Below are 13,706 nucleotides of genomic sequence, written 5' to 3'. Positions count from 1 at the left end.
ACGCCTGAAATCTAGTGGGAATTCAGAGAAAAGGGGGCCCTGTGAATGTACAAGAATGCACATTTGCAAAACATCAAACCAGGGCCCAAACTAGGTATAACTTATTTCACAGAATTGAAGTTGGCCAGGGAGAACCTAGAACGGTTATTTGTGGCTTTTCAGCAGGGATGGTCTTAATTATGTGGGTTCAAAACAGACCTACCCCCAAATCAAGGCCTCCTTATCAGCGGTCACCTCCAGTTAGCCTTGAACCAAGCATGTGATGCACAGCGTTTGACCTTCTCTGATTGGTTAGAAATGTGAGCCCTGCTCAAAAAAACTTTATAAGTGAATATCTCTGCACTGCCTTCAGTGCTGCTCAGTAAGTCTGTGTGATGGGAGGCACTGACAGCAACTCAACAACAACAACAAAAAATAATAATGAAAAAGAAGCTATAAAATGATTCCTTTTTCCGCGGTTACTGTATATATTACAAATGAAGACGCTGCATTGTTTTATGTGTACTGTGCTGCTATATTATGTAAGGAATAAATATGGGTTTCAATCATTCAACTGCAACATTTAAAGGTTAGCATCAATTTCTGCAGAGGAAGAAAACAAATGATAAGTAAGCCAGATATGACGACTTCAGAATAGAAACCTCACAGAGCTTCATTGTCAGACACTCCAGATCATCACCAACAGAATCTGGGAAGGTGTGTCAGAAGGAGTCCGTGTGCACCTCAGCATTGCATTCCACATTTCAACAGGGAAGAATCGGGACTCCGAGTTGTGTTAAGTCGGATTGTGTGGCGCTACGTCGAACACCCACAAGCCCGAGCCACGGCTCTCCGGCAACGCCGTCCTCAGATGAAATGTGAAATACTTTGGGCATTACACCATTACAAAACCGCAGGAACGTTTTCATTACTCGCCAAGGCTTCCGGAACACTCGGTGCACCTGTATTTACAATACGTAACATCTGTTCCCGGGGCTGAAACACCGCAATAATATGTCCTCTTAAAGTGCACAAACACACAGAGATGACAAAGACAAATACACATGCTCACAACCCCAAGCATGCTGAAGACATGTGTGGGCGCACACACACACACACACACACACACACACACACACACACACACACACACACACACACACACACACACACACACACACAGCTGGCACAGAGTTAAGGTAAGTGTTGGGGCTTTGGGAGTACAAGGAACACATTTCCGGATTTTATAAACAGAGGCCTCAAATAAACCACACATGCTGATCCGAGTGATATTTATGTGACCCGTCCTGAAATTCCCGAAGTGTCTTTAAAAGGACAGACAAGTTGGGAAAAGCGCTTTATAAGGAAAGGCTCCCGCTGTAAACATCAACGAGCATTTAGCACTGTTTGGTCCATTTAGTCTTCCAGTGCAGAATTTATGTCAAAAGCACGAAACGAGGCTCATTGGTGCAGCAGTTTTTCCCTCCGTATCCCTGCACAGTGGAGTAACCTCTAGTCCTCATTTCCTGGGTCTGTCAGCTGAAAAGATCAATCGCTCGCGTTAAAAACGCTCAAGTATGGACTATTTACGTTTGAGGGGATTTCACTAAGCGTGTTAGCCAAATCACTTTGCACATTCACCGAGTAAATCATTCAGGCCGTTTACTCGAAGTCGGAGAAGCGGACGCTAAATGCGGGGCCTGATTTTGCCGTCGAAGAACGGGCAGACCAAAAAAGCCTTCGGCTGACACGGTGCGGAGCTGGGAGTTTATTATTCCACATAATCAATTTTACAGGTCCTTTTGTTCCAGTGGGCTTCCCCTGTTTAGAGAGGCTTGTAAACAGCGCGTCCGGATGTGGCACAAACCAAACAAGCACGCACACGCTTACACACTTGAATAAACGTGCACTATAGCACACAAACAATTTGCACTGTTTAGACTGTGGAAATGAGTCATCTGCTAGCACCGGGTTCAGTTGAACGGCAACAGGATGACAGAGAGACGCCCAGAGTCTGCGAGGCTCCGCAAGACCACATGATAGCTGCCAATACCACACAAAACACCTAAAGGGATTCATTATGAAAAGCTGTTTTGTATCATCCGTGTTAAGCTGGGAACAGGGTCAACGAAACGTTTAGGGAAATGAGATCAGAAGAAATCAGCACTTATGTGGTTACACTGGAGGAAATCTTTTCAGGGATCTTGTGCAAAACCATAAATACAGCACATCAACCAATTTACCCCCTTTTTTTTAGTTTTTCTAAACTTCCACATAAAGTATGCACTACAGAGTCACAGCCAGCTGCGGCTTTGTCTTTCTAAAATGTCCAAGCTGCACATTCTACCATAATTCCAGAAGGAAACACTGTGTACTTTTAAGCCCTTGTGACAGATTAGGCCTCACTGTTGACATAAGTTGCGATCGTGACATTGCTAGTGTGACTCACACAGCATTTTCATTCATGTAATTTTAGAGGTCTGATGAGGTAAAACTATCTTTCCTCTTACGCTGATTTTGAGTGCTTTCATCCAGCCAATCCATTCTCACACAGTATGAAATACATGTAATATGTTATATGCAGTAACATACATAAACATGTAGAAATACACTCAGTGGCCATATTGCGTAATATCCAATAAAATGCTGCAAACCTTCTTCATTACTCCGAATTTACATTGTCTGGAGCAGACGTGAAGCTGCAGCGCTGCTGGTCTGCAGTTAACGTGCAATAAAACACGGGACTCCCACAAGGGCTCTGTGTGTGTTAGCCTTTGTGGCAACCGTGTGCGTGCTGGCACACGTCTGACATCAGAATGAAGCGACGAGGAGCGACATCGGATACGGCAGAAAAGCGGTCGGAAAATCTGTTTAGAAATAGAGTAACCGCTAAAGACGCCGTACGTGATTCTACTGTGACTAACACAGTCCAGCAGATCGTCTGAATGTCTACGTAAATCTGTCAAACTATAAGACACTGATGAAAACACTTCAGGCACATTGACTGAGATGGAAGCAGTGAGGGGGTTTAGCTGCTGTTTGCCTACTGAATACCTGACTCAGTTATATTAAAAAAAACAGGAAAAGTTATACTTTTGCTTTAATTATTGCCAAAAATTTGCTGTTAGAATTCAGTGAATCTGAAGGAATCCCAGTCCCCTACTCAACATTGCACCATTTGCCCACTAGAGGTCCTCATTTTGGGTTCCTGCAGGTCAGTTTTAGACCTTTCTTCATGCAACAAATGGGGGACAGGATGCAAGAGGCAGTGCACAGTTTTAGGATATCTGCCCTACACTAACTTCTGCCTTTCTTTGAAACAAAAGATGATGCAAAACCTAAGGCTTTTAACGTGACTGAGATCATGAGCAATTCTCAGATTCAATCCCAGATCAATGTGTGATTTCATAAACTTAATCTACGTTCTCCCAGGCATTCATGCAAGACAAACTTTTGTTTAATTTTTAATGTTTTTTCTCAAACTATAGGAACTATATTTACACGTAGGATAGTTATAATCTGTATGTTCTCGACTTGTTAAACTATGTTGTATTTTAATTATAAAAAGCCATGCTAAGGTATTTTGTAAATGGATGTCAGGGACACAAACCTGAATTAGTGGGGCACACAGTGAGCATGATGTCAAGAGAGACACAGGGGGGTCATTGAAATTAAAACCTGCATAACCTAATGAACCATATAGTAAGTCCTTGAGTCCTTGTCAGATATAATTTAGACAACCATCGAATCAATAGATGATTCATTTTAAAAAGTTCTGCACTGAATACAAATTAAAAACAATTACAAAGAAGAACACAAGCATCTGTCTGTCACCGTTTCATTAGCAGTTGTAAAAAAACAAACAAAAAAACAAAAACAAAAAAAACACAGCAATGAAAAAATGCTTTAATCTGCCGGCATTCAAAGTTGGTAAAAAGCCAAAATAGCAGAATAAATAAAAGTCCAACTGTAAACAGTGTGATAAAGTAATAATAAGTGCTCGAACACAATGCTCATTATCACCTTACATTTGTTACTCAGGTTTTTCCACACCCACACATTACATATGTTGTATATAACACATGTAGAAATACACCTGTACCATCTAATGGAATCCAACACAGCGGCTCTGTCGGGAATTCTACTTTTACAAAGTTATAATTTCTCAGTTTTTAAGTTCAAACTGTCAGAAAGGTGATAATTCTACTATGTGTTTAATATTGCAGCCATAGTTGGTAGTGGAGTGCAATTATAAAAAGAGTTAGTTGTAATGTTTTGGACAAATGAGTTAGGGGTACGAAAAAACCCAACGGTGAATTTAAAGCAGTCCAGTACGGATCCACCGGCCACTGTGACCTCAACAAAGGTTGAGAAATGATTGTGAACCTTGTGAACGTAGCTGCTGTATTGGATTGTATTAGATTGTACTGGTGTACCTAATAAAGTGCTCAGTGAGTGCAGAAGACACTGTCGTTAGGCAGACCACCACCGTTTGGAGAGATTTACTGAGCATCAAGCAGCTGGCTTAGCCTCAGTGACTGCACATAGCTGTCCTGTTTTGATGAGAGGCTACCACTTACCCTGCACCTGAACCATGTCCTAGACCACTGAACACATGGAGGCCAAACTGATGTCAACCCTTCGCCAAACTCCCAGTAAGACTCGAAACAAACCCACCCTCGAACGTCAGCGTACAGGAATGTTACTGGAATTATTAATTATCATGTCCGACCCAGATCAAGAAGCGCTTCAACCGTTCCAAAGACTTGTGCTGGTCTGGCACTTGGTTAGAACATTGGATGTAGATTTTGTCCTGTATTGAAATCCAGATCTGTGTGTTATTGAAAGAACCGAATATTCATTCTGAACAGCATTTGTCATTGTAGTTTTTAAGCATTGCACGTCCATCGATCTATACATTAACAGTTCAGGTAAACATGTTGGATCCTTCCTAATACTGAGCTGCATTCCTGTGTTTTCCTTCCTGGTTTAAAAAGCCTTTCATTCATTAAGGGATTGCAGCGTTCAACCTGGATTCCCTCGGTCAGTGCACATGATGTAAAGCACGGATTTTCTTAATAATTTGTGTGTGCAGTGGAGTCTTAAAGGGATATGCGGTGACCTTGATGAAACAGATTTTAATAGATCTGGCCCTTGCATTACATTACAATCTGGGATCCGCTGTAATTAAGTGCAGATTATATAACACATCTGTCATCAAGAAGTTCTTTCGGGGCTCAGTAGAACTCGGACAAACAACTTCCCTCATGACGTCAAGATTTCCATCCATTTTTATACACACACACACACACACACACACACACACACACACACACAAACATGCTCGCAGGGACAAGCGATACGTACACCGAAGACAGCGACGTGGTCTTTTCAGGTTTTCTTCTCCAAAGAAGAGGAACTGATTTAAGTCTTAGTGTCCAATCTATGGGCAGCTTGGTGTTGTACTGAAGGCAGGATGTGAAACCCTCACCACAACACGCTCCGTGTATGCGTGCACGGCGTTCAGCAGCTGTGCAAGGGGGGGGGGGAATCCTGTGCGTGACCCTAGCGCGTGGCAGCCTTCGCAAGATTTGTCCCCCCAGTTTTATTTTTCAGGAAACGCCGCATCGGATTGTATGTTCCCACATTGTTACCTGAGCAGCAGAAGGAAACAACTGCAGTTCCTACTCGATGTGTTTCTGTGCCTCTTCGGCTTTTGTTCCTTTCAATGAAAGCAAAGGAGGAAAAAACAGATCAAGTCGTGGGTACGTATGTGTTTATGTGTATGGAAGCACTGTGTGGTGGTGGTATGGGGGTTACGGTGAGGTTGCATTCCCACTAATCAGATTCTCACCCTCCACACTTTTTAGATAATGTTTGGTGATTTCTGTGGCAGAGAACAGTCACGTAACATCACGTAACTTCATTTAGAGCACTGCAAACCCACGGATCAGATGGAATCTCATCTTATTTATTATTGCCAGAAAGAGCCAAGAACGTTGGCAAACTAACTAACATGCTGCAGCAAAGCTGTGGGTGCCAAGAGACCTGACACGGGAATTCTGAATCCCCCGAGTGTGAATTTTATTCGTACTTTATTTGCCTGAACAACTGAAGACTGACAACTTTTATGTGCACTTCATTTCGATACGGAAATAGCTGACGCAGAGAAGTTAAAAACAGAATGCAGCAAGGGCCCGTGTTTGTGTAGTGATTTTGGTTTGGAGGTTTTGGGGGGAAGCAAACGGTCGAACGGGGTTGAGGTGGTTTTTGTCTCCGTCCGGGGCATCCGGAGGCTTCTCAGATAACGCTGCCAGTCGCGTCTGGCCCTCAGTGGACAGTAAATCGCGCTCGTTGCCAGAATGCTTCCACAAAGCAGCCCTAACTCCCTCCTCAAGTGGAAATGCAATACACCACATACCCCAGGAGCTGGGACCACCCAAGAGGGATATGGGGTCACACAAACACAGAAAAACAAATGTACACATGCTCCAACAATCTCACACACACACACACACACACACACACAAACACACACAACCCAGCAGATAAACACACATATAAGCCAATATGTTTGTCCTCAGGATGTGAGGTGGATTGCTTTGTGGCATTCGGGGTGAGGGGGCAGAGGAATTTCACAACAAGTCATGGTTTCAGTGGTTTCTCTCACTGCGATCCGAACACCACAGAAACTCCCAACTTCCTCTTTGGCAAATATCAAAGGATCGCTGACCCTTCTGTGTTCAAAGGGGCTGTGAGGCATGTCAGAGAGTCCATGAAAACATCTCGCATAATTGTTAAAAACTCATTTAAAGAGGAATAAGTCACTAGAAACTGTGGTTTGCACAAAGAAGCAGAGCAGGGGTGGGATCAAGACGAGATCAACACAACATGAAACTTAAAGTGCCAAAGCTCAATTAAAATTGTTATTTGTATGCCATTTGCTTGTTGGTTGAATGCCTGAGCCTACGAGGCAAACCAAACTACTAAAAGATGGTGAGCGAACATTTTTCGGCTGCCTGCCATGTGCAGCTTTGTTTTGGTTTCCCAAATTACGTTGGTTTCGGGAAGTGGCAAGCGATGCAAAGGCCAGCAGTGATGTTTCACAACAGTTCTGAGAAGCTGTGGATGTTCGTGCTGGTTTCAGAGGCATTTTCAATGATACAAAATCGCCAATTTAATCACAATCTATAGCTTCCCCTCCTTCAGGGGGTATTCAGCAACCTACAATGCAATGCTTTGTATTGGAAAATCAAGCAGTCCATCTAATTTCTATCATAATCAAATAATGTCTTCTGGATTGGGACATTGTGTGTGTGTGTGTGTGTGTGTGTGTGTGTTTGTGATTGGAACCTCAAAGAGCTCGGAAACAATGGAGAAGACGTGAAAAATGCTGCAGAATACATTCAGCCTCAGACTGTCATAAGCACGAGGTCACCGCCTCCATCATCCAAAACGTCCCGGATGCCATCAGGCTCCTTCACTTAGGCAGCATGTTTTGAAGACTATAAAATCATTCTGACTTTCTACGTGACAGTGGAACAGTGTTTACTTGCCTGCCTCTTTGCAAACAGCTGCGAGGTCTGCTCCAACGTATCCGTGAGCGGCATCCGCCAGCTGCGTGAGCTCCTCTGCGGTGGCAGCGCACGGTACCAAACTCAGCTGCTTCCGCAAAATGTCTGCACGCTCTGCTGCGCCAGGAACTCCCACCTGCCAAAATGTAATTCACAGAACAATAAGCTAAGGACCCACGTTACTGTGCTGGAACATTTCAAGGAACTTTAAAGAACCTTCACTTCATAGCTTAGTCAATGATCATTCTAACATCTTGATATTCACGTGTCACCCAAAAGGTTTCAGGTTTTAGAACAGTTACTCCCCAATTTGGGCAGGAGGGAATTAAATGAAAGTTTGCGTTCCAGTGGGTAGTAAGAAGGAAATAACAGGACTGTCTCTCTTAGATTTAGGACTGTACAGACCTCTAGCTCTTTGTCAAAGCGTCCTGGCCGACGCAGAGCGGGGTCCAAGGCGTGGGGCCGGTTTGTGGCCCCCAGAACCAACAGCTGACCTGAGTGACCCTCCTGTAAGACAAAACAAATGCTAGATTTGAAAAGTCTACATGTGTTTTTACATGTTATTGTGCTGCTTCGTGGCTCTCAATGTACATATTCTGCAGTATTTCCTAGAAAGAAAGTCAGAAAAAAAAAAAAGGTTTTAACAGCTGTGTGGGGGTTACACCACTGAGAATGTGTAATCATCAAAATATTTGTTCTTCTAGTGTTCAAAACTGTCAAAGTGACTGACGTTGAGCTTGTTTTCCTACTCACACAACTGTGACAGCTGCTTTTCAGAACGGGAAAACACAAACATCATTTTAATTTCATACATGACGAAAAGGGGCTGGTAAATGTCAAACTGCTAAATCTGCACTGCAGGCTAAAGCATAAACCAGGAATTATGTGCAAAACCATTGCTTTTACCTCATTAATATTACATTTCTACGTTCATCTTGTGATTGTATTCCACCGATTTTTATATGCAAAGCCACGGAGAATTCTTGACCCACGTCCGATGTTAAACTTGACTCAGTCCTGTGCTTCCTGGGGTGGTCTGCCTGCAAGATGAGAATCTTTTTCCAGCTATTGTAAGTGCTTTCACCACGTTCTACACACCAGTCTGTGCTGATGACCTTGGATCCTCTGCCCTGGGAATAACACAGGAGTGGGAAGGGAGTTTATCTGTGTAATAGTCCCAATCCAATTGAGGGCTGTTTTTCTGCCTTGGAACACAGAGTTGTACTTTGCTGATAAAGTTATGGCGAATTGGCAGGTCATGGCAACATTAGGTTATTTCTTTCCCAGCTTCGTATTGTGTGTGTGCGTGTGTGAGGATCATCTTTTTTCTCATCAGGCATTAAAAGAGCGTGCAGTGGACAAACGACACCCCTGAGAAACAACCCACGTTGTCTGAAGGGCTTCCAGGATGCAGAGATGGTTTTTGCATGACAATCTGCATTTCCAATGAGGACATATCCTGACAGAGCCACGCACTGCTGCAGAAAGTCGTGTACTTAACCCGTTTGTCCGCTCGACAAGCTGTCGTTGATGGAATAGAGACAAAATGTACAGCTGTCCAAGTTTAGCTGCGAGGAGACGTTAAATTGTTAAAAACAATGTGTCCTTGTAATTTGAGGTGAAGAAATGTGTCAATTTTTGAAGTATTTGCACGTAATCCATGGGGGCAGCCATTGCACGAACAGTATATGATAGCATGAAACGACATTATTGAAATGAATGTGCAGATAAAGTGATTTAATGTGAGAATACAATTCACCAGCTACATGCTGTGCTTCTTTTTAAGAAAATGTTAGCGATGTACGTTGGGCAAAAGAAGAGCTGCCATTGGGTAGAAAAGAACGGCACTTACTGAACCCATCCCATCCATCAGAGTCAGAAGAGACGCGACGACTCGTTTCTCCACCTCATTCTGAGCACCCTCTCGTTTTGGGCACAACGCATCCAGCTCATCAATAAAAATTATTGAGGGCTGCCTATGAAGCCAAGAAAGAACATGGCAAGAACTAAGTACCTACCCGACCGAAAAGGATTCAGAAAGTGGCTTCAATAAACAACAGCCGAGTAAATTACATAGTACATTCCATTAGACATGCCTGATGTTTGATTTTAGATTATATGTTGGCTTCGTGTGCGACCTGACTACTGCACAAAAACAATACAATTTACCCATAATCTACAATTAAAAAACACAAAAAATTAAATGAAAAACTAATTAAAAGACAGAGGCCAACAACAAAATAAACACCTAAAAGAATGTTTGACTGACGGTTTACCTCTGAGATGCCTCAGTGAAAATCTGTCTCAACCTTGCTTCTGTTTCACCATAGAATCTGCAAAAAGTTAAAACATTTGATTCATGCATGTCATCTGTGATTATGTGCAACTTCGCGAGTGCTCCCATCACGTTGTTCAAAGTAAAAAAAAGATTGTCAGGACCATCTCCATACTTGCTCATGATCTCTGGGCCATTGATCACTATCATGTGAGCTCCGACCTCATTGGCAATGGCTCGTCCAATCATTGTCTTCCCTGTGCCTGGGGGACCATACAGAAGCACTCCTCTGGGAGGTGGGATCCCTTTACAGAGAAAAAGAAGCTTGTATTTACATTTCGAAGTTACCCCTGGCTGACACCTTGCTCACAGCGTCTACATCATTTTACATTATGATGTCACCATCCTGGGCATCATGTGGCATAATTATATTGTTTAATATATGTTAAATGACATATGTCAAATGTTTAATTATTAAATTACTCCTTTGCATAAACTGTAAAAATATTTATCACCAATCGAGGGACTTGCCGTAAGCGGAGAACAGCTCGGGGTGTTTCAGTGGAAGCTCAATGGTCTCTCTGATGACATCCAACTGGCTGCTGAGCCCCCCAACCATTTCGTATGTGACCTTTGACCTTTTGGCTTCTGCATCCGAATTCTCTCGTGCTGCTCTGTCTCCAAAACTGACTTTAGTAGAGCTGGAGATGCAGTAGAAAGCGTCCGTACTCAATGCACCACCAGGGGGTGCTGTGAGAATTTTCGCTGTCTGGTCTGAGCTGAGGGTGCTCTCCAGATTGACAGCGTCCTCTGCTGACCCCACAGGAGGATTATGGGAAATGTAGGAAGGGGTGCATGGAGCAGGAGGTGAGGAGAGAGGAGGGAGGTGAACTGGTCGGCATGGGGTGCTGGCTGCAGGACCCGGCTCTCCAGGCGTGCTTGGTGTCCTGTCAGTGTTGGTGTCATTGACAGACAGAAGGCTGAGTTGCAGGGAGAGTTCAGCTGAAGTGGAGTCCAATACGGAGTTCATCACAGAGGACTCTTCCATATCATGGCCCGTCCCCAAGAGAGGAGTTGGTCTCTCAAGGGTTACGCCATCCTCCCCTTTTATTGTCTCAATTCGCAGACTGCATGACCGGCCAAAGTAGGTCAGGGACAGGACATTTCCTGGCAGAATGATGTTCCCAACTAGCAAAAGATAAACCAGGACAGGTTTTTTCAGAACATGAAATGAGGCAGTACTAAAGAGTCAAAAATTAAAAAACTCCTGTCTTGGTGCACAAGGGTCTACTGCTGTGGGAAGATGGTAACACACAATACAAAGAAGCAGGATAGTGTTTAAGACGTTGACTTACCCAAAGATCTGAGGAAGAAGCTCTTAAACTCATCTGTCTCTAGTGTCTTGTCATTTGACCTGAATTGAATTGAAGTGAATGTGACAATAAACTTTAAACAACAAATTTAATTCAGACATCTGTATAAATTAAACACAATTTGACGAGCACAATCCTGCACCACAACAAACAAAGCACTAAAAAATTGAACTGTAGTCTTGACTTTATTATGTAAAGTGCCTTGAGCCCAAGTAGACTTATATAAAACAATACTAATAAATATATTACAACAAATCACAGTAAAAACCTGTTAAAAGAATACACGTGCAGACAATATGCAGCCTACTTATTATTGATATTCAATTTGCTGATGCCAAATTCAGCCAGCAGATGGCAGCATTTACTTAAAATTCATAAATAGCCACAACCCACTGTGCCAGTGTGTCAGGGTCTGTCAGATTTTTGGAGATCATAAAAACATTATTCCTACTTAATAGTTGTTCACTGTACCAAAACACAAGTTTATCATGTTACATTAGAAGACATGTGTTAACAACATTACTTGTTACTTAGAAACCTATAAAAACTAAGAAAGGAAATAACAAAAGATTTAAAAATATAATGGCAATTGTGTTGCAAGTCTAATATTTTATGGCATATAAGTTGGGGCTTTTAGTCAGTGATGACCTGTTACCTGTTTAATAAGACCACCTCTTCAGCCTGAAGCACAGGGCCTGTTATCGGGTGCAGCATCACTTCATCTCCTGATTTCACTCTCAGGTTGTTCTGGGCACATTTCTGAAGACCGACCTTTCCAGCAGGGAATGCGGCGACAGGCCATCCCAAGCACACCTGAAAGAACACAGAGGGAACTGGGGGTGTAAGGACTACATTCGGAGGACATTTTTCCTCCCCAATGTCACCTAGTGCTTGCACACAATGGGAATTGCTTCTCTGTAATTCTGTAGATTTTATTACTACAGTATGGACATTGCCATGAGATGATTTCTGTTGTGACCACTTTATAAATTTTGCGGCATATGAATAAATAAAACTGAAATCAACTGAATAGAAATTAAAGCAATCCACTCCAGGTTCGTGGTCAGCAACCCAACTGTTCACTCATTATAATGACAGTGGGGCTTTAAAATAGGATATGGAGGACGAGAGGAGAGGAGGACAGAGCAGCACGATACCTCTTGTTGTCCTGTAGGACTTGTCAGTAGAACCGGTCGCCCAATGCTGGCACCAGCTGACTTCATTGAATTGACGCTCAACTGGGCTAATGTTAATCTGCAACTTTTGGGTGTTTTGTCATCGGCTGTAAAGAAAATTAACAGAAATGTGATCAGGATGTGGAAACATTAGTCCATTTCAGACTTCGCTCAAAAACAAGCACTTTAAACTTTATATAAGCATATGGTTGGTGGTTGATTCTAATATGCAGTAAATGGGCTCTAACGTTTTTATGAGAATAGTATTACAGATAATCATGCTGAACTATTGGCTGGTGATGTTTAGTTTGGTTTGGCATGTAGTATGTTTGGACAACAGAAAATTCTGATTTGGGATTCTGTGACAACTGTTGGCACAGTCAGGACAGACAGATGGAGGAAACTTATGGATTCTGGATGAAACGTAACTGCAGAAACCAGAGGCGGAATTTGTCAACAGGACAACGGTCCCACGCAACCCGAGCATCATTGGGTGGATGCTAACACAAAAAGTGTTTGCAAGTTGATAATAACAAAATGCAACAATGACGACTAAAGATGTGCACAATTTAAACGCGGATGGTTGTGTTTCATTACTTTTAATACAATACACAAGTGGCACAGTAAAAGCAGCACCTCAGCAACCGACAGCATCACATAGAGCTACAAGGACCATCTCCGGGCAGCTGGCTGCATCATTTGCCGAACGCATTTGTATGCACTACAGCCGATCAGTGTGATAAAGAGATGAAATTGAATTGAAAGTCTTACCTTTATCAATGAAATCGATGACAGCGAAGGAGCTGCTGTTTAAATTTCGGCAGCTTCCTCTGTCGTGGTCAGATGTTTGCAGAGAGTCATCGGGGTTTTCTTTCAGTGCGAGTGAATCCTGTCCTTCGCTCCCCTTTTTGGACTTGCTTTTATTTTTCTTTGAAGACATTTTAACAGGGAAAATCTTTATCCACGTGAAAGTGCCGACATGTGTAAACACGGAGCGGTGTCGTAAACTTCCTGGTTAGAGTTTAGTCCCGCCTCCGTTTACCGTAAACCCTCGCGTTCTTGTGATTTTATGTCCACCGTACAGTATGTGTTTTAGGTAATATAGAATTTACTACATCACATTTTTTAATTATGATTGGTTAGATGCGTCTGAAAGCTGAAATACTAATAATGATTAAAAAGTATCTATTTTTAAAAGTGAACATTTGGGAAGTAATAGATAAGGCTTTCATTAAAAAATTTTTAAAGGGTTTAAAAAAAATGTGTTTACCTTGTAAATGTATATGTATATGTGTATGTGTATATGTAAATGTTGACCTTGTAATGTGTT

At 42.6% G+C, this 13,706-nt stretch overlaps 1 protein-coding gene across 1 annotated transcript in view; it reads right to left on the bottom strand.

Annotated features, from left to right (window-relative positions):
* Positions 1-13,523, bottom strand: part of afg2a (AFG2 AAA ATPase homolog A) — a 100,298-nt gene extending 86,775 nt beyond the window's left edge. The window contains exons 1-10 of the mRNA XM_067519505.1: positions 13,148-13,523; positions 12,359-12,483; positions 11,857-12,014; positions 11,184-11,242; positions 10,360-11,016; positions 10,004-10,133; positions 9,830-9,886; positions 9,406-9,529; positions 7,959-8,060; positions 7,536-7,689 (exon numbers count right to left, since the gene is read on the bottom strand). Of these exons, the coding sequence (XP_067375606.1) occupies positions 7,536-7,689; positions 7,959-8,060; positions 9,406-9,529; positions 9,830-9,886; positions 10,004-10,133; positions 10,360-11,016; positions 11,184-11,242; positions 11,857-12,014; positions 12,359-12,483; positions 13,148-13,316 (1,735 nt within the window). The 5' untranslated portion in view covers positions 13,317-13,523. The remainder of the gene's footprint in view (positions 1-7,535; positions 7,690-7,958; positions 8,061-9,405; positions 9,530-9,829; positions 9,887-10,003; positions 10,134-10,359; positions 11,017-11,183; positions 11,243-11,856; positions 12,015-12,358; positions 12,484-13,147) is intronic.
* Positions 13,524-13,706: the final 183 nt, after the last annotated feature.

The sequence above is a fragment of the Channa argus genome, chromosome 10 (assembly GCF_033026475.1).
Source record: "Channa argus isolate prfri chromosome 10, Channa argus male v1.0, whole genome shotgun sequence".
In the NCBI taxonomy this organism is placed as follows: domain Eukaryota; kingdom Metazoa; phylum Chordata; class Actinopteri; order Anabantiformes; family Channidae; genus Channa; species Channa argus.
The sequence above is the reverse complement of the archived record's forward strand: the minus strand, read 5'-3'. Positions and strand labels throughout refer to the sequence as shown.